Raw genomic sequence first — 19,906 nt, 5'->3', positions numbered from 1 at the left:
TAGTGGTGTGCACATTTTCCCCAAAATGGTTTCAGTTTCTCTGGTTGATGAACAATTGTTCAGTGGATGGCAGGGAACAAAAAAACACACATGACATTTGCACAGCTTCCCAAGTGAGCAAAAAAAACAATGAAGCACTCTGGTTTCTGTCTAAATACATGTTTGACAGTGACCAAAATAAATGAAAGAAACAGGAGAGAAGGTTTTCAGAAGAACGTTGTGCATATTGCTGGTAATATCAACATGTCATTATGAAAAGAAAATGTCATAACCCAGAAAGTTGATAATTCTACTTGTTTTACAATTTCTACAATATTTGACGACATACTTCTTAAGTACAAAGATAAATACACATTCAGAACATCTTATTTAAAATTAAAAGAACAGTCTAGTTTCAAGTAATTTTTCCCCCACAGGCTCACTAACTTCACACAACAGATGAAATTTGATAATATGCATGTGATAAAATGTTAAGAAATCACTGATTAATCTTGTTTTAGTTAAAACTTGCATTATAGAATCATGATATTTTAAAACGTGCTCAAATTGTGCAGCACCACACTTCACTCCATACCCCCAAAATATCACAACTTCGTATTTGCTGATACCTAACTACTGTGTAAATGTTTTAACAATTACTGATAAATACACTGCACCTCCCTAAAGTGAAGTTGCAGCATCACGAATTGGTTCATGGCAACCAAATGATATTACTATCTGTTCACATTCTAACAATCATTTCTGTCGAGAACAAAACTCTTTTTCCCCCCATTCTCTGCCCTCACTTGCATATACTTCCACTTCACCAAATCGCCTCTTTGCATCAAAACATCATTATGGCACCACATCAACTGCCAACACTGTAATCAGAAGGCTATTTATTTAGTTAAGGGGTAAGTTTTTGATTGTGACATAGACCACCAGAATTACAGCAAAAATCCAGATGTATCCTTGCAAAAACCTTTCCTATCTATTTGATTTTCTTAAGTATTCCAAGAAGCTGAGTTTACTAGAATAGTACATCAAGGAACGAATTTGGGAACAGTCACAATACAGCCTTGTGAATGCAACACAGAATTCAATGATTTCAGATATTCAGCCATTCCAGCCTGGTATCTCATTTCCAGCATTGTTTTATCTTCCACCTTATTGCTCTCAGGTTTCACTCATCTTCAATTTAAACCTTGCCCACACACACACACATTATGATCTTCTTTCAACCAGCAGCAAAAATTAGATTGTGGATCAAGAGAGGCTGAACACCCATCAGACCTTTTCCTTTTTTTTTGACCCTGGTTTTCCATATTCTCCCCAAACCCAGACTTGTTTTCTAACTTTACTAGTTCTGATGACCAGTCATCAGTCCAAACTTTAATTTTGTTTATCTCTCTGCAGATGTTGCCTGACTTTCTGACTACTTCTAGTATTTTGTTTTTTTAATATTTTCCCCCACTGACCATCTGGAATTAGGTGTTGCAGTATGTGGAGAATGTGGAATACATTAATAGTAGACTGGAGTCAATGGTTTAGAAACAACTCCTTGGGAGTCCAATTACTTTGTAAGAAACACATGGTTGGACCAGTGTTTCTAACAGAAATTTGGAAATTTAAGTAATAATGTATAGATCCCAGTTTTTCCATCTTTTGTTACAGGCTACATGAAGTTACTTAGTTACCAAGAGCAGTCATCTGACAATACTGTAAATCATTTATTAAGTTAACAAGCAATGAAATAGAAATAAAAGGAATTGGAAATATTAGTAAGAGTCTAATTTGGACAGAAATTGCAGCATGAACTTGGCAAAAAACAGCCACTTTCCCTCAAAGAAATATTCCAAAAGAATGGAAATCACAGTATCATCTACACTGAAAGCCAGTGCCCCACTAAGTTTACAAATGTTATCCAAATTTAAATAAAAAATCAATTATCCAGAAATTAAATCAAAACAAAATTTTGTTAGTCTTTCATTTTATTTGTGGACCTTGATATTTTGGGCAACAGGTTCTTGCCAAAGAGACCATCCTACAGGAGAAGTGAAATACATTTTTAAACTGTAATATTCAGCTAGCTATCTGTAGTGGACTTATACAAGCCAGAAACCATCATTCAGCTGGCAAAGAAACTAATAAGATAGAAGATGTTTTATCTAAAGCACCATTTCTTTTTAATAATCTTTAAAAACACACTGGGGAAAAAAATGTAGACAGCAAACCATAAGGAACAGCACATTTAGGAGACTGCAGGTAACAACTTTGATCAAGTTGAAAGATCTGTTCCATCTCTTTAAACTTTTTTTTAGAAAAACAGATGCATTAGTAAAAACCTGCAACCCAGCATTTAAAAAGCTTTATCCTTTCTGAAAGACTCACCTACGAATTAGTTTGTGCAGTGCCATGCTTTTATTCTCTATGGGCAATTCAATTTTTATGAAAAATAAAATGCAAGAGTCAGGATCTAGCCTCACGGATTGCAAAGTCAATAATCTGTGTTCTGGATTTCATTGCATCTCTGCCACATAACACATGGAGGAACCCAAACGTGGAAATTGGCATGCAATATCTATGTCATTCCAAACATTTTCATTTCAACAGCTGCACTACCTTTCTACGTATATCTGAGAGAGTTGAGGGAATCTACTAGAGGTGGTACAGATTGGTATTGGAACCAAATTAACAGAGGCCTTGTCTGCTCCCTCCCTGCACACAATTATCCAACCACTATCATCCCCCATCCCCAACCAGCAATTATAGCCTATTCCCTCCCAGCTCCCCCAAATGAACACAAGCTCCTTTCTCCCAAACCAGTCAACCCCTCCCACCCAAGACCACACTAACTGGCAGCTCAGTTAATGGCTAGATGGGCTCCTCAACTACAGATAATCCCTCCTGCTTGCAAAGTGAATATGCATTTTGTTAATAGGTAATGGCTAAAGTTTAAGAGCAATGCTTTATGACCGTTTTCCCTTTCCTGTTCCAAACTCACATCTATAATGCTGCTCTAGCCTGCGTCATATAACATTATAGAACAGACACTAGTACTGACAGCGTCACTAAGTGGCTTTCCTGCTCATGTTCGTTCAGGAAGTTTGCTTCCTACTGTTGGAATCTTTTCTAAAGATGCTCCATAAAAGCAAGTTACTGTCAAAAAAAGACAGACACAAGAAAATTGAAAACTTTGTCCACATTTCGCGTTAGCCTTACCAGGTTTTTTGTAGGTGACGTAGATATACAAGGCAAGGACAATGACGTTTGTTAATAGTGCTGCCCACCAATTGATGACAAACATTACTCCACAGCACAAGATAGCACCAATCAATGAAATCCACATGTTGTAGTATCTAAATGCAGGTCGCCAGCCTAAGTACAAAACACAGTAATCAAGTTGTTAGTCACAGCTACATTGTGGGATTTTATGTGGTGCAAAGCAAAATAAAGCTCTGCTTAATATGGTGGCTTAAAATCTATTAAGAATAACTGCAGGCTATATGAATGATTAAACATCAAACTGAGCAACATAAACCACAAAGTTAAAACATTTATTAAACTAAATCACTCCCCATTTTACAGGGACTTGTCAAGTCTATGCTAACCTTAAAACATGTTAAAAGTTAACTATTGACCTCAGGAGCTATTTCCTTGATCTGGCTGTACAAAGAACATAGATTTAATGCTTTGGATGAGAGGAACGATGGGAGAGGAAAAAATGAAAATATTTTTTAAAAATCCAAAGAAAATAGAGAACTTATTTAAAAAGTGGTAATAATCTGGAGTTCACTGCCCAAGATAATCAATGATTTAAGGAAAATTGGATTAGAACTCACTGGCCAATTTACTGTGGGAAGGAGATAGCTATTCAGTACACCAGGTCCTCGCCAGTGCGGCACGGTAGTGTAGCGGTTAGCGCGACGCTATTACAGCGCCAGCGATCAGGGTTCGATTCCCATCGCTGTCTGTAAGGAGTTTGTACGTTCTCCCGTGTCTGCGTGGGTTTCCGCCGGGTGCTCTGGTTTCCTCCCACATTCTAAAGACGTACGGGTAGGTTAATTTGGGATTTAAAATGGGCGGCGTGGACTCATTGGGCTGGAAGGGCCTGCTACCATGCTGTAAATAAAGTTTAAAATTTTAAAAAATTTAAATGAGCAATCAGTCTCATTCTCCTTCCCCTCATTTTCCCGAAGGATATTTACAGTGGCCAGTTAATCTACCAGATCTTTGGGATGTGGGAGGAAACTAGGGCACCTGGCAGAACCCCATATAGTCCACACAGATGGCAAACGAAGTCAGGATCAAACCCAGTTCCTGGAGCTGTGTAAGGCAGCATTAACTGGTGCACCACAATGTCACCCTGTGGTTTTAAATTGTCATCCAAAGATCTCCAACAATGGAACTTTCTTTACTATAACAATCAGGACACTGGGATGTTGCTTAGGATCAAGGGGTTACGATCACGAGCAGCAACCTGGGCTTGCTTGCTAGAGAGAAATAAACCCAGTTTACAGGCTTAGAGTAGGTAAATGGGATTGACTGAATTACTTTGGAGAGCTGGCATGGGCTCAATGAGCTGAATGACCATGTTCTTTGCCATCACGAGTCCATGACTATTCTCCAATCATCCAGTATAGCTGAAAACACTCAGTATAAAGTGCAAATACATTCCTGGCAAAGTCACTCCAACCCTGACAGACAGTGAAATGCATTCCACATTCTAAAGAATTTAAAGTAGTCCCATGACAAACATCTACCCTCCCAAAAATGTAAATAACTGCATTCATCCACATGAAATTCTGAATTTGATTCAAATCTTACCTGGAGATTTAGCAAGAGAAGCATGGAATACTGAGAAGTTAATCAAAGCATATGAAGCCAGGAAAAAATTGGAAATTATTGGTGCAATGACATTTAGCTCAGCTGAAAAATAAATGAAAAAAACGTAAGAAACCAGGACAAATACAAATTCTTCTATTGCCATATTCAAATGAAATATCACCCAGAAATCATTTCAACAGAAATACATATTAAAATAAAATCACAAGTACAACGTACCATCCTCATACACGATCATATATTCTCCCTGACTATCATTCTGTATACACATGCAGGAACTACTTCTGCTCAGTGTCATTGAGGCCTGCAAAGTGCAAGTACCCTAACAAATGCAATATTTCTTTCAGGCCATGCCATACAAGAGACGGCACACCACTTTTGGAACAAAATGCACAAACATTTCTACATCTGTAAATTGCTTACATAAATCAGTGATCATTCTCTTAGTTGCAAAGCATTTTGAAGTGGCCCAAGGATGTGAAAACATTGCACATTAAAATAATTTATTTTCCCCAGTATATTGAGCCTTGTTGTGGATCAATTGTAATACAATACAATCCATTTTCTCCATTGCCTTGTGTCTTTCACAAGGAACATACTCCCCTGCCAAAGTAAACCAAACCCCACCCAATCATCCCACTCAAGCTTTCTTCAGTTCCCTCCAAAACCAGATCACTTCATTCTTCTCATGAGACTTGCCCCCAAGTACTGAGTTTAATCAGGATTCTCTCACTATTGAGATGCAAAGTCATAAATTCAGTAGAATACCATATACAGGGATCAATTTAAAAAGTGGTGGTCATGTTTTAAAACATTTGTAGAAAAATAAAAATGCTGCCTCTTTCTTGCAAATGCAAAACATTTGCTCTGGAATTGTGCAACTATGGTGGATTTAGTTTCTTTGATAGCAATACAAAATGAAGCAATTCATTAGATTTAAATTGTAATATGTTTTACAATTTTGCTGGTAGTTTACAAAATATTGACTAACCAATTAATATGAATCCCAGACCAATGAAGAATGTAAGAACATATCCACGCAATGGTTCATTGTTCTTGCCATAACCAACTGAAAACACGTGAAGACCAGGATATATATTATCCTTACACAGAGCCTGAAGGAAAATAAAACATTTGTTACTCCCTTTGCCCATTCAAAAAGCACTACAGATGTGTCAAAACAGCAAGATTTGTGCAAAATTTAAGCATTTATACATTTACTCAATGCAAGATCAGTTACACAAGACAAATTTTTAAACCAGTATTTCTGTAATGTAGCATTACAATGCCAGTAGGTAAATAACAATTTCCTGGACTGTTATAAACAAAAGGCTGATTGCAAAGTATTTGTCTACCCAGATACAGAATTCTTAACAGTAGATCTAGGTTAAGAAAAGGTTTGGAGGCCAAAAATTATGGGAGCTTCTGAGGACTGTTTCTCCAATTGAAATGGTGTCTTTCTAAAAGAAAGAATGCAAGTTCAGTCAGGCCAATGAATTAGGCAAGTGACGGGAAAAATAAAACCCTGGAAAGGGAAATGGTGGTGGCTAGGGTAGTGGAAAATAACCCAAACCAAGGGGAGTGGGGGGGGAGAAAAAACATACTGAAGTGACTAAAATGTCAGTATAAAAAATGGTATCAGATTGGAATACAATTCAGTAACTGCATTCTGATGCATCTCCAAAGTTGCTGGGGAAAATACACCTAAAGAGCTATGGATTTTCAAGATCACAAATATCGGGGCAAGGAAATACAACCAGCAATAAGAATACACACAAGAAGATAGGAGCAAGCCACCAGGCCCCTCAAACCTGCCCCACCATCAATATGAGCATGGCTTATTTATTCTGGCACAACTCTGTGTGCGTTGGTTCCCCCATGACCCTCAATCTTTTGCATATTTATCTGTCTCTGCTTTAAATATATTAATGTAGAAATTCACTACCCTCTCAGAAGGTAATGAATCTCTATGCACCTCAGTTCTAATTACTGGCTTCATATTTTGTAGTTATGGTCACCCTGTTTGCAACTCTACCATGAGTGAAAATATCTCTACTCTGTCAAGCCTCCTTAGGATCTGAGGTGTATTTGAATAAGGTTGCCACTCATTCTTCCAAGACTCTTGATAAGAAACCTCTCATCCCAGGACTTAGCCTGGTGAAACTCCTTGAAACTGCTTCCAATGCTACTATAATCCTTCTTAGGCAAAGGGGTCAAAATGTTGCGGAGAATTCTAAGTGTAGCCTCACCAACAGTCTGTACAACTGTAACAAAACCTCATTCTTAAACTCCCAACCTTTTTACAATAAAGGCCAAAATGCCATTTGCCTTCTTAACTACTTATTGGACCTGCCTGCTAACTTTCAGCAATTCATGCACTAGAATACCTAGATCCCTCTGAACTTCATTAATGTGTAGATAATGATGCACTTTTTTTTATTCCACTTAGCAACATTAAACTCCATTTGCCAGGTTTTTGCCCAGTCACTATCTTATGGCAAAATCACAATGTCCTCATCATAACATGCTCTTCCACCTAATTTTATATCAGGAGCAAACTTGGATCCCTTCCATTTTGTTCCCTCCTCCAGGTGAAGAATGGAAATAGTAAAAAATTGAAGACCAAGAAACTTCACTGCCTTCTTCCTATTTATATAATCCATAGAAACTTACTGCTCGTTTTGATATAACACACAAGTTTCCTTCAAAATCAATTTTCTCCCTTATGAGCTTTTTAAGTCTTTTGTTGCTGGATCCTAAAATCTGTGCAATCCTCTGGCTTACCACCAGCCCCCAACACTTTGTGTGCCCTACTTTTCAAAAAGTAACATTATCCTTTAGTTCTGTTGTTCACCACAGATTGTGCCATTTTATATCATGGAATTATAAAGATTCCATGATGAATTTTCCATGAAAATTCCAGTCGAGCATCATGGACCAGCTGTTTAAATACCTGTCACTGTTCATCTGACTTCTCTCAGCTTATTTTCCCAGTCCACCTTAGACCACTGCACCTTCATACCATAATTGCTCTTATTTAAGCTGAAAATACTGGCCTGGTCCTGTAGTGTTCACTCTCAGACAGCATCTGGAATTATATCATATTGTGGTTGGTACCTCCTAGGGGGATCTTTAACCACAAGATCACTTAATCATTCCTCATCATTCATGAAGTCTAAAATAGACTGCTCCGAGGTAGGTTCCATAACATCCTTGCGCATTCCACAAACTCTTCTACGATAACCTTGCCTGTTTGTCTAATCAATATGTAGATTAAAATCTCCCATGACCATTGTAGTTCCCTTCAAACAAACCTTGGATGTTTCCCCTCCTAGACAAGTAATTTTTTTTTGTAAGTATTTAAATGCTATTTTCAACATTTTAATATGTTTTCACCAAGAAACAATTTCCTCCACCACCCCTCCAAAACTGCTCAAATCATGTTACAGGTTTGTATTACCTCAGTTTTCAATAATAATTTTTTTTGGAGCCATTTTGGTTCCAATTTGATGCTAAGCCATCTATCCCCATGTTTCATATACAATATGCTGATCAATTTTGTGACCATGTGGCTATCAACTGGCAAAAGCTTTTAAAGTCCATGTACATTTCATGTAATATTTCCTCTTCTATGCCAAAGATGCACTTTGATAAAGAACAGTGATGCAACTAGTGGAGCTACTGCCCAACTCCAGTGACTGAGATTCAATCTTGACCTGCAGCACTATGTGGAGTTTACACATTTTCCATGACTGGGTTTCTTCTAGTGCTCTGGTATCCTTTCACATCCCAAAGATGTGCAGCTGATAAGTTAATTGCCTCTAGTGCATAGGCAAGGGGTAGAATCAGTGTAGGATTAGTGTAAATGGGTGATGGTGGGTATGGAGTTTGTGTGCCGAAGGGCTCGTTTCCATGCTGTATGATTATGGTTCCATGAACATTTCAGGCTCGACAAGTACAATCCTTCTGAAAGAAAATTTAGCTGCCAGTCAGTCATTTTCCTTCTTTTCTGCACTGCTCCCTTCAATTGACCATTTTTCCCACCACCTTTACATAGAGCTACTATTTATAAATTGCCAAAGGAAGCTTGGCCAAAACATTTTACAGCTTTCTAAACATTTGGAATTATATACATACCTGGAATATTTTAGGAGCACTCACTAATGAGGCCAGGGCAGAAGACAATGTAGCTGAAAAGATTCCTGCAGTAATCAAAGGCCCAAATCCAGATGCCAGGCTCATAACCTGAAAAGAATCCAAGTTAAATCAGAATTAGTTTTAACTTCAACCATTTTCCTCAAAAAAAATCCCAGAGAAGTACCAATTCTTATTTAGAACAGCTGACTACTGTTTCAGTCTTCATCTTACCAAATTAAATATCTACAAAAAATGTAAAATGGTACAAAGTCACCATTAGAAACAAAATACAAATATTAGTTATGTCAGCTAGGTGAAGGCTTTGAGGTCTAGGGTAGGTTAGTGTTTAATCAAACCTCTGATCCACAATTTGAATACTATTTAAAAAATGCAAATAAGATTACATTAATATTATGTTTTCCTAATGTCAAGACCACAATTTTCTGTGTCATAAGTAAAAATATCCAGAAATCATTTTGAATCTTCTACCAGTATGTATTTTTCATCCCTTGATGTGAAGCACATTTAGCAGTTTCGTTATCAGGAGGAATAAAATTAAAAGAATGTTATTTGAACTGCAAGGGGCTTGGGACTGGAGGGGGGGGGCAATAAAGGGGGAAAAGGGGAGAGAAAGAAGAAGAGCTGAGCTGTGGCGCAGGACAGGAAGCAAACAATACACTTCTTTGGTCCAGGCCCAAGTTTGTACAAGCTCCAGAAAACAGCTTTCCATAATAAATTCTAAGAGCATCTAACAATGAGCTGAGTCATATACAAATAAAAACCACACCTGTTCTCTAGAAACAGAATGTATTGCTTTTGAAGTCTCCAACAATAGCTGATTAAACACTCTTGCAGTCCTGCTGTCTGACATGTCAAGTAGTCTGATGCAAGTGTTTCAACCTTTTGAAAGTATTAATTTGAGATACTTAAATCATCATGCATCCATTTTCTACTCTTTGAATGATACGCTAGTAATTATATCTCATACATTTGATTAATCAAATGCACTATCCCATGAATATTAGTATCCTAATATTTCATATCTAAACCAACATATCCCCCACAGACATACAACTCATTTAGAATTGTAACCAGCTCCCTTAGAGGGTAATTGGTGGGCTAACAGTGACCAGAAAGATTCAGCTTTAAACTGGGGCAAACATTTTAGGTTCAGGCTGGACAATATTTTTTTTAAAATAAAGGTTCAAAGGCAACCACGCAATTTACTACATAGGAATCAAAAATTCCCCAGGAGTGCAGCACAAATTTTTTTTTAAATGTATACTTGACATAGAACCAGCTTCCCATCCAAAATAGTGTGTCTTCCTGAAGGGTATGATTTAAGTTCAAAGGGATCATTGTCTAGTCTAATGAATTTCCTCCCCACCCCAAAACTGAAATTTTAGATTCCAAGGACTGCAGGATCAGATATTTTCTCCCCTCTATTCCTCGACTTGCATTTGTGTCACCGTTTAAATAATTTTAGTTATCTGACATGGGGAGGTTAGGATACATCAGAATAGGTCAGTATCTACCCAAAGTTCTTTCTGGGACAGCACCAAAGGTGTTCTTCACCAAGATGGAAACTTCAAACTTTGAATTTTATAGGGTCAGAGCCAGTTGTACAGCACAGAAATGGGCCTTTCAGCCCCCATCCATGCTGCCCGTTTTGCCCATCTACACTAATCTCGTTTGCCCACATTAGGACCATATCCTTCTATGCCTTACCTATTTAAGTGTCTAAATCCATCACCTCCTCTGGTAGTGTATTCCAAATATCAACCACACTAATAAACTTTCCCCTTCAATCCCCTTTAAAATTCCTTCCTCTTACCTTGAACCTCTTGTTTTTAATACCCCCCCCCCCCATGAGGAATAAAAGATTTTGACTATATACCCTACTTATTGCCTCTCATAATTTTATACATTTCTATCAGGTCACCCCTCAGCCTCCTTTGCTCCAGGGAAAAACAAACCCAACATCCAATTGCTCCCCACAACTAAAGTCCTTTAATCCAGGCAACATCCTGGTAAATCTCCTCTGCACTCTTTCTCCACCACAATCACATTCTTCCTGATACAGTCTTGACCCTTCAACCATCCCTTTGCCTCCACAAATGCTGCTTAACCTGCTGAGTTCCTCCAGCAGTTTGATTCCAACATCAGCAGTCTTGTTTCTCCCTATCCTTCCTATAGTACGGCGAGCAGAACGGCACAAAATACTCCAGGTGCAGCCCAACCACTGTTTCGTAAAGTTGCAACATAACATCCCAATTCTTTAGTTCTATGTACCAACCCATGCAGATAAGCCTGCCAAAGGCTTTCTTCACTACCCTATTGACATGTGTTGCCATTTTCAGGGAACTATGAACTTGGAGCCCAAGGTGTCTCTGCTTATTCATGTAATTTATTGGTTTTGCTGCATGCCATTGATTAGGAAGTTAGAAAATAAAGAAAGGAATTTTTGATGTAAAATATTTATAAAATGGCATCCAAAACACAAGCCATATTTACATTTTATGGTTACAGCTTATTCTTACATGTCTAAAAATAATTATTTTGCACATTTAGACCTGGCAGATAAACTGCAACTCCAAAATAAAGCATCTTAAAACAAAATTCACTAACTGCACAATAGCCATTTAAAATTAGATTCTATTGCCTACTACTATTTTTAGCAAGTTAAAACAGTTTTGACTGCTGGATTCAAGGATTTGCAACAATTGATGAAGCTCCTTTTAACCTTGGTGCTGGAGGAATTCAGCAGGCCAGGGAGCATCTGTGGAGAAAAGCAGGCAGTCAACATTTCAGGTCAGGACTCTTCAGGACACAGAGCCCAGGGTTATTCAGACCCTGAAGGGTCCTGACATGAAACGTTGACTGCCTGCTTTTCTCCATGGATGCTGCCTGGCCTGCAGAGTTCCTCCAGCATCATAGTGTTTTTCACCTAGATTCCAGCATCTGCAGTTCTTTGTTTCTCCTTTTAACCTTTCCAGCCTTATTTTCTCTACTGCAAAAGCTAAGACAAAAAAAAAATCAATCTACAGGTGAAAATAGCATCACAAGATTTTTACTATAACTTTCCAACATGTAAATGAGAGACTAGAAGGCATTCTTCTAATTTTACTGGAAAATTCCCATTTCATTCAACAATGGTCTTATGTCCTTTTACCAAAGCACATTCTGAAAATGGTCCTACTCCTTTCATTAACTTGTGTTCATGTAAAACAAGTTAAACTGTGAAAACACATTTTTGTTTGCTGATAGCTAATCAATATCAAAGTGAATTTCATGTGTGCTGAAAATATACTTTGCAATATTTAACCATTTTATCAGTAAATGTTACAAATATACCTCGAAAAATAATACATAAATTAAAAGCCGTTACCCAAATACCAGCTCTGGTCCAAATTTTTTTTTAAAAAACAGGAATTATGCCATTTCTAGGCTTAGAAAATCAAGGACTGATTTTAAACTGTGAGCTGTATAATTTGCATTTTTTCAACTTTCTTTTTAAATGATGAGCCAAGGAAGAGGACAAAGACTTGCCTAATGTTATTACAATGATAGTAACAACCAACTCAATTACAGTATTAAATGTCAGGTCACAGTATACAAAGCAACAAAAAAAGCAACCGGTTTAAGCTGGCTTCAATTCTCAAACCATCCCCAAGCTATGATGTAATATTTCTTAACTGTCTAAAAATAACTATGCATAATACACCACACTACATATTAATTTCATAAAGTTCAAAAGTGTACTACACAGACAAGATTTTCCTCCATTACTTTTCCAGACATAAAACAGAATCCAGTCCAGTTTTCCTGCAGCATGGTTGGCTAAGTGATGCTGCCACTTTCCAGTGGCTGGTAAAGCAAGAGGAAATTCTTTGGCTGATAAAACTAAAAAGGTAATTATCACATTTCTGAAACTACAATACCCATTTTACTGAGCTGCTATTCATTGGCACAGCAATAGCAGCAGGTGTTCTATAATTTAGTAAAAGACCTTCAGCAGAAGTAATAAGGTACTCGGGGGAGTAGCTCACAAACGTTAAATGAAAGCATTCCAACAAGACAACCTCACGTGCTGCTTTTTTTTAAAACCTCCTTCCAACCACTGAACCAGAAACCCTCCTCATAAAAAGAGGGAACCCCCTGTTAAAGCTACGAATACAGTATGTTCCTGTTCTATAGCAATCAAGTACGACCCAGGGTGCTTGAATTCAGAATCATGGGCAATCTGTTTAAGCATTTTTATTGAAATTTCAATTAATATTTTCAAAGTGCAGTCATGAAGTATGGTTATGGAGAGTTTTCTTGGTCACCAAATAATCTAGGCAGACATTTCTGACGAGTGTAATGGGAGACTACCACCAAGTATCTTGGTGTGAAGCTCAGTGTGAATTTACAAGAATTATCTGGCTTGTATCATGCACTGACTGTAATAATAACTCAATGAAAGTTTTCTGGACAGTTTCACTATTTTACAATATCTGTAGTTTTATGACTGGAACTTCATATCCTGGGAAACAGATGATCTAAAAGCTCAACTACATTGATTTCTCTCACCCAGTTGAGCAAACCAGCTCAATTGACTGACACCCTGTTGACCTCCAGGACCACACATTCCTTCCCCCACTGATGCACTGTAGCTGCAGCATGCACATCTACAAAATGCACAAGAGTTAATCACAGTCTACTTTAACTGCACCTCCCAAATCGATGACCTGAAGGATCAAGAGCAGCAGGCACATGGTAATACCATCACCTACAAGTTGTATACCACCCAAACTTGTCAATATATCACTGTTCCTTCATTGCTGGATTTAAATCCAAGAACTCCCTACCCAACAGTATTACTGCATTAGAAGGGTTAGAGCAGATCAAGGCAGTGGCTCTTCACCTTCTCCAGGGCAATTACATAGACAATAAATGCTGCTCTTACTAATGACACCAACATCAAGAAAATGAAATAAGAGTTCACTACAAGTTTTGCTACAACTGAGATCATACAATCACAGAGAACATACAAACTCCACCCAGACAGCACTAGAAGTCAGAATTGAACGTGGGATGCTGGAGCTGCGAGGTAACAGCTCTCCTATCTGCACCATTCTGCTGCCCTAAATAACTTGAACCAGGGCAGAATCTGTACTGAAATTATTAAAACAGATTAACCTATAACACAGGACTAGGTTAACATTAACTTATTGTCCTACCCCTTCAAAATAAAACCTTTCTAAAGAAAGGCAATTATCCCTGAAGATTTTCAACTACTAGAAAAATCTGACCGGCATATGGCCTTCATTAATCACATTTGAAATAAGCAGCCTTTCAAGTGCTCTTTTAACATCAATCTAAGATATGACATGAAAGCCTCCTTTTATCAAGATAACCTTTGCAGGACACATGACTGAAAACTTTGAAACTTCATTTCATTTTATTCAGCACTGACTTAATTTGGGAGCATAACAAAAGCATTCATTATAGAATGAGATACTTTTTTTTAAACTGGAATAATGGGAAAACTTTGTTATCTTGTTACATCATTTTCAAAGAAAACCTTTATGCATTTCTTAGCTCTTATTCAATGGGCATTGTATTATGCCTCTACACCACATTATATTTGTTTATTTCAAAACGAATTGTACATTTTCAACCAGATCCTTAAAATTTACTGCAAATCCTTTATATTACTGCAGTGTATTTTAAAAAATATTATGACCTTCCCCACCATTAGGTTGAATCTTTCAATATAATTGATCCTTCAAGGACAATAATCTATACTCCAAGAACAGTGAGCTCAATTCCAAAAGCAGAGCCAGAGTTGCTGCCTGTGACATTAGAGAGTATTCAATTATATGCAAAACAAAGGAAATAGAAATTAACACCAACCAGAAGGAAACTCTGGCACAAAGGAATGTAGTTATGATTGTTGTAGGTCAATCATCTCAATCCTAAGATACAACTGCCAGAGCTCCTCAGTCCTCAGCCAACTATCTCTAGGCTACTACAAAACACACAAGGGTGTGCATCCAAGTTGATGATGTTTGATGTTAGCTCCATTCAGAATTCAGATTAATCAGTTAGTATTCACCTGCTAGAACTGGATAATATATAGGAACAGCAACAAAAAGATGTTTATGCTGTGCTCTTCATGTTTCTTTCAGGACATCCCAAACTGTTTTACAACAAAACTCTTTGAAAGGTTGTCACTTGTAAAGTAGGAAACGCAGCATTCCATTTCTACATGCAAAGCTCCCAATAAACAGTGATGAAGAATCAGATAACCTATTTTAGTAACATTGATCAAGGGAGAAATAAATCGATCAGGGCACCACAGACCATCCTCAAAAGTACCATGGTGTCATTTACATCCATTTGAGAACAGATAGCACCTTGAACAATAAAGCTTCTGTCAGAGTCCAGAATTTTATGTTCACATTTCCAGCATGAAACTAGAATCCATAGTTTTCTAACTCAGAACAGAGCCTAACAAAACTGGAAAATAATAAATCACTACCTTCCCATTACTTTCAATCATGTCACCCTCACCTCTGGTTTTGGACGGGGTGAGGTTGGTACACCATTGACCAGAAACTCAACTCTACCAACTGTATAAATACAATGGCTACTGTAGTTTGGAAGCTGGATATTCTTTGGTAAGTGGTCATGTCTCAAGAGGTTATTTAATTCATGCAGCTAACTGATGGAATACTTTGCTTTTGCCTGAATGGATGCAGTTGTATGTTATGGTCACAATGTTCACTATTCACTGTAATGCACCATAGTGGCTCACCAAAATTTGCATGTTTGGTTTAACACATCTCCAGGTCACATCTCACTTCCATAGACATCTTTGTTCCTTCACGTTATTGGATCAAAGATCTTGAAACTCTACTTAGCAGCATCCTTGATTACATGGACTTCTATCCATAGTTGTCCTGAGAGAGTGGGGTTGGGCCTTAGAGGATCGCCTTAGCAGTGACATTCACATTCCTAGGATTTTTAAAAATAAGTCCTTTGCACCAACCATGCTCTGTCATTAAATCACATTGAACCACATTCTAAAGACTGGACAGGCCCACAGACATGAAACAGAATGCAGAACACACTCCCAAAAAAAAGTCCAACCACCAATAAGTGAGAGCAAAAAACAAACAAACACAGGGAACCTCAAACATTAGCAGATACAGAATCTGCATACTTTGATGTAGTGCCATAAATGCCAGATCAGTTTTGGGCACAGTGAGCAAATGCAACTTTCACTTGCCTTCAATTTAGATTGTGCGAAATATTTCGCACACCTATGTAAATTCCCGACTTCAAGTAGGCAACCTCTAGATCCACTGGGCATATTAAACAATAAACTAGAACCACCAAACCAAAAGGAAATTCGTGGGTTTTGTTTTTTTGAAGAGTGGGTGAATATTTAAAATACAGGTCTTGTCCAGCTTATGAATGCCCAACTTGTGTATAGCCCATATACATGAGTGTTTGGGAGACCAGCGGGATGGATTTCCTGGCTGCTGTGGGGCTACAGGCATCCTCTGTGTGGGAACTTGGTGTGCAGCTGCATTTCTGACTTGCGAACTGTTTGGGTTATGAAAAATTCTCAAGAACAGAAATTTGTCATAACCAGGGGAGGACCTGTAGCAGCAGAAAATCAATTTATATTGAAAGTACCTAGTCTGAAAACAGATCTGAATTTAATGAATCTACTAAAAGCCAAGCTGGTGTGCAAGATATTATGGATTTTTTGATAGATTTAAATAGAGAGAAGACTCATCCATTTTATTATCATAACATGGACATGTTGGCAGATTGGAAGAGGTGTACTGCTGGAGTTTTCACAGCTTAAACAATAATATCTTGGCAGTGCAAATGTACTGGTATACATTCTGGTTTGTGCAGCCATGACCATATCATTAGTTAGCTTTATGAAATAATGCCTTATCTACTGCCAAGTGGCAGAATCACAATTATTTTTAACATATTTACCTTTCCAAGTTTTGTTTGTACCTGAAGTACCACAGATCCGTTTAGTTCTGGTATCTAATTCCCAAAGTAGGATGACATACAAACACATGAATTAGCAGGATTACATCATTTAGCCCCTCAAGTATGCTCTGCCATTTAAGATTGCAGCTGCTCTGATTGTAATTTCCACTCCACATTCTTGTCCACCTGTGGTAATGTTTCATCTCCTTGCTCACTAATAATCTTTCTACTTCTGCCTTAAAAGTATTCAAGGACTCAGTGTTGTTAGGAAGTTCCAAAGACTCAATCCTCAAAAGCATTCTGCCTCATCTGTGTCTTAAACTGGCAAAACCTAGTTCTAAATTCTCCCACAAGAGGGAACACCCTCTTTGTCCATCCTGTTGAGGCCCCCCTCGGGATCTTTTACATTCCAATTAAATTCTCTTTCATCTTCAAAACACCAGGGGGTACAAGTTTAGCCTGTCCAACTTTTCCTCAAGACAACTAGCCCATTGCAAGTATTTTCTGAACTGCTTCCACAAGAAAAAAAAACTTTTTCTTTAGGGACCAATACTGTAGGTTCTCTGGATGTGGACTCACCAATTGCCTACATAACCAAAATATAATCTCCTTAATTTTATAACAGAAAATGCTGGAAAGACTCAGGTCAGATAGCATGTGAAAGAAGAAAGTCAACATTTTGGGTCAAAGACCCTTCATCAGAACTGACTTTCAGCATCTGCAATCTTTTGATATTCACCCTACTTTTGAATTCCTCCAGCAAGCAGCAATAACATTATTAGCTTCCATAATTACTTGCTCAACTCACTGTCTAGCCTTTTGTGAATCATAAATCTCAGAGCTCTTCACTCTCACCATTTTTATTTTCCCTACCAAAATGGATAATTTCACATTTGCACACTCAATTTATGTCCCTTGGTATCCTCATGTCCTCTTCAAAAGTTACTTTCCTTTCCGTCTTTGTGACATCATTAAATTTAGCAACCATAACTCCAATACCAAAATTATATAAAAATTGTAATGAGATTTTAATAAAACAGATCCCTGTGGCACACCACTCATCAGTCACAAGAACCATTTATGCCTAATGTTTCCTGTTAACCTGCAAATCTGTTACCCTTTGCATCATACACTACCTCCTACTACAACACGAGCTTTTATTTTCTGCAATAACCTTTGATGCAGCACCTTATCAAATGCCTTCTGGAAGCTTAGGTATTCCTATCCTACATCCTATCTTTGCCCATCACCCACAGCATGTTATTCAAACTCTAATAAATTGGTTGAACAGATTTCCCTTTCACAGAGTTGTACCAACTCCACCCAATTACCTTAATAATAGCTTCCCCAGCTGTAGCCACCTTTCTATTTCCTTGCCATGTTGAATAAAGGAATTACACTTGATTGTGATCCATCACCAGGCACGTCACCCTGAAGCCATCTTAAATATACTCCAATTACTTTTCCCTCCCCCACCCTACCCACCTAATCCAAGGAAAGTCATACCCACACATTAGATGAACAGTGAAACTACCCAAAAATAACACGATGGGCAGCATTAGTCAAGGTCAACTTGGGGTGGGGGAGCTTTCCAGCATTACCCTCATCACAGAAGTACAAGCTTCAGCACCCACTGATTGCCTAGCTGCAACACAAGATGGGCACCAAAGTGCAAAGCCCCAAATATTTTCACCTTCCAGCCTTCAGGTACTATCTTCAACAAACTATTATCCCAAGCAAGGTTTGCTCATTGGTTATGTAACAGTCATTAACTTCTGATGGTGGCAGCATTCAAGTAGTTCAAAACATGCTACCACTTTAATGTTTTAAATGGCTTAATTCAGTACCTGTTGAGGGGCTAATCCTCAGTTCGCAGAACTGAGTAAAAGGTCAGAATAATCTTGAAGCTTCCCTGAAACAATTTCTTCCCTTTGCTGTTATAGTACATATTCAAGCCATCACAAGGTTGAAATATGAACTGCAGGAAACCCCTTCATTTCAAAAAAACTCCTAGACTTGATAAATAAATGCATTAATATTGTGGCACGCAAGACTGTTTGATACTATTTATCATTCAGTGCCAACGAATGTGCTTTACAATTCTCTAAGATTCGAAAGGATTATCAGCACACCAAGTGGAACCAATGGCTATGATCACACAAACAACTGGAATGCTTCAGCGACAAATGAAAGTTGCATAGCATCCTCAGTGGCATGATTAATAATAAAGAGGATAAAGGAAAACAGTTTAATCTATTCTCGTAATATTTGAATTTCCTTAATGATTTATGCACCACAATATCAATGAATGGGAGTTTAGTCCATGTTTGTGTCAGCTCTTTCTTACGCAATGAAACCCAAGATTTGATGCATCATCTTACTCGGCTTAATTTTTTGCCTCAAGCCCTTCCTGTGGCAATGCATCCCAAATATGTACGAAATAATATCCTTCCAGTTTCTCACCCAACACTGAAGAAATGAAAAGACATTTCCCTTCATAATTTGAAAATAACCTAGTCTTTATTAGTCCAAGAATAATTCCAGTGTAGTTTGTTATCTGTATGTCATCTTGGCAAACATGCATGGTACACTGTGCCCTTACTGGAAATTTCTCAAAGAACTGGACCATATTCCTTTCTGCTTCTCAATTCAATGCATTGCTTCTCAATTCAATGCACCTGAATGCCTCGAGCCAATTCCCTTGGATATCCTCAAATCCAAATATCCTGAGTGCAGTGACAGAATCTTTCAAAGAGAATCATCTACTTCCCTTTTCTAAGGAATGTTACAGGTCCCTAGTCTTGTCAAACACAAGGCATATATTTCACAGACATCATATCCCTCCAAATCTATTTGTACTTTGATTCTGGTTTGGTCTAGAATGCTTTGAATTCATATTCATTTTTCAATCTTGACTCTGGTTTTCTGAAATACAGTACTG

General features: G+C 37.9%; 1 protein-coding gene across 2 annotated transcripts in view; it reads right to left on the bottom strand.

Annotated features, from left to right (window-relative positions):
* Positions 1-19,906, bottom strand: part of slc12a2 (solute carrier family 12 member 2) — a 128,169-nt gene that overhangs the window by 30,416 nt on the left and 77,847 nt on the right. For both annotated transcript variants that reach the window (XM_052020692.1, XM_052020694.1), the window contains exons 11-14: positions 8,962-9,069; positions 5,816-5,939; positions 4,807-4,908; positions 3,202-3,357 (exon numbers count right to left, since the gene is read on the bottom strand). In XM_052020692.1, the coding sequence (XP_051876652.1) occupies positions 3,202-3,357; positions 4,807-4,908; positions 5,816-5,939; positions 8,962-9,069 (490 nt within the window). The remainder of the gene's footprint in view (positions 1-3,201; positions 3,358-4,806; positions 4,909-5,815; positions 5,940-8,961; positions 9,070-19,906) is intronic.

The sequence above is a fragment of the Pristis pectinata genome, chromosome 7, assembly GCF_009764475.1.
Source record: "Pristis pectinata isolate sPriPec2 chromosome 7, sPriPec2.1.pri, whole genome shotgun sequence".
In the NCBI taxonomy this organism is placed as follows: domain Eukaryota; kingdom Metazoa; phylum Chordata; class Chondrichthyes; order Rhinopristiformes; family Pristidae; genus Pristis; species Pristis pectinata.
This window is presented reverse-complemented; position numbering and strand designations above follow the sequence as displayed.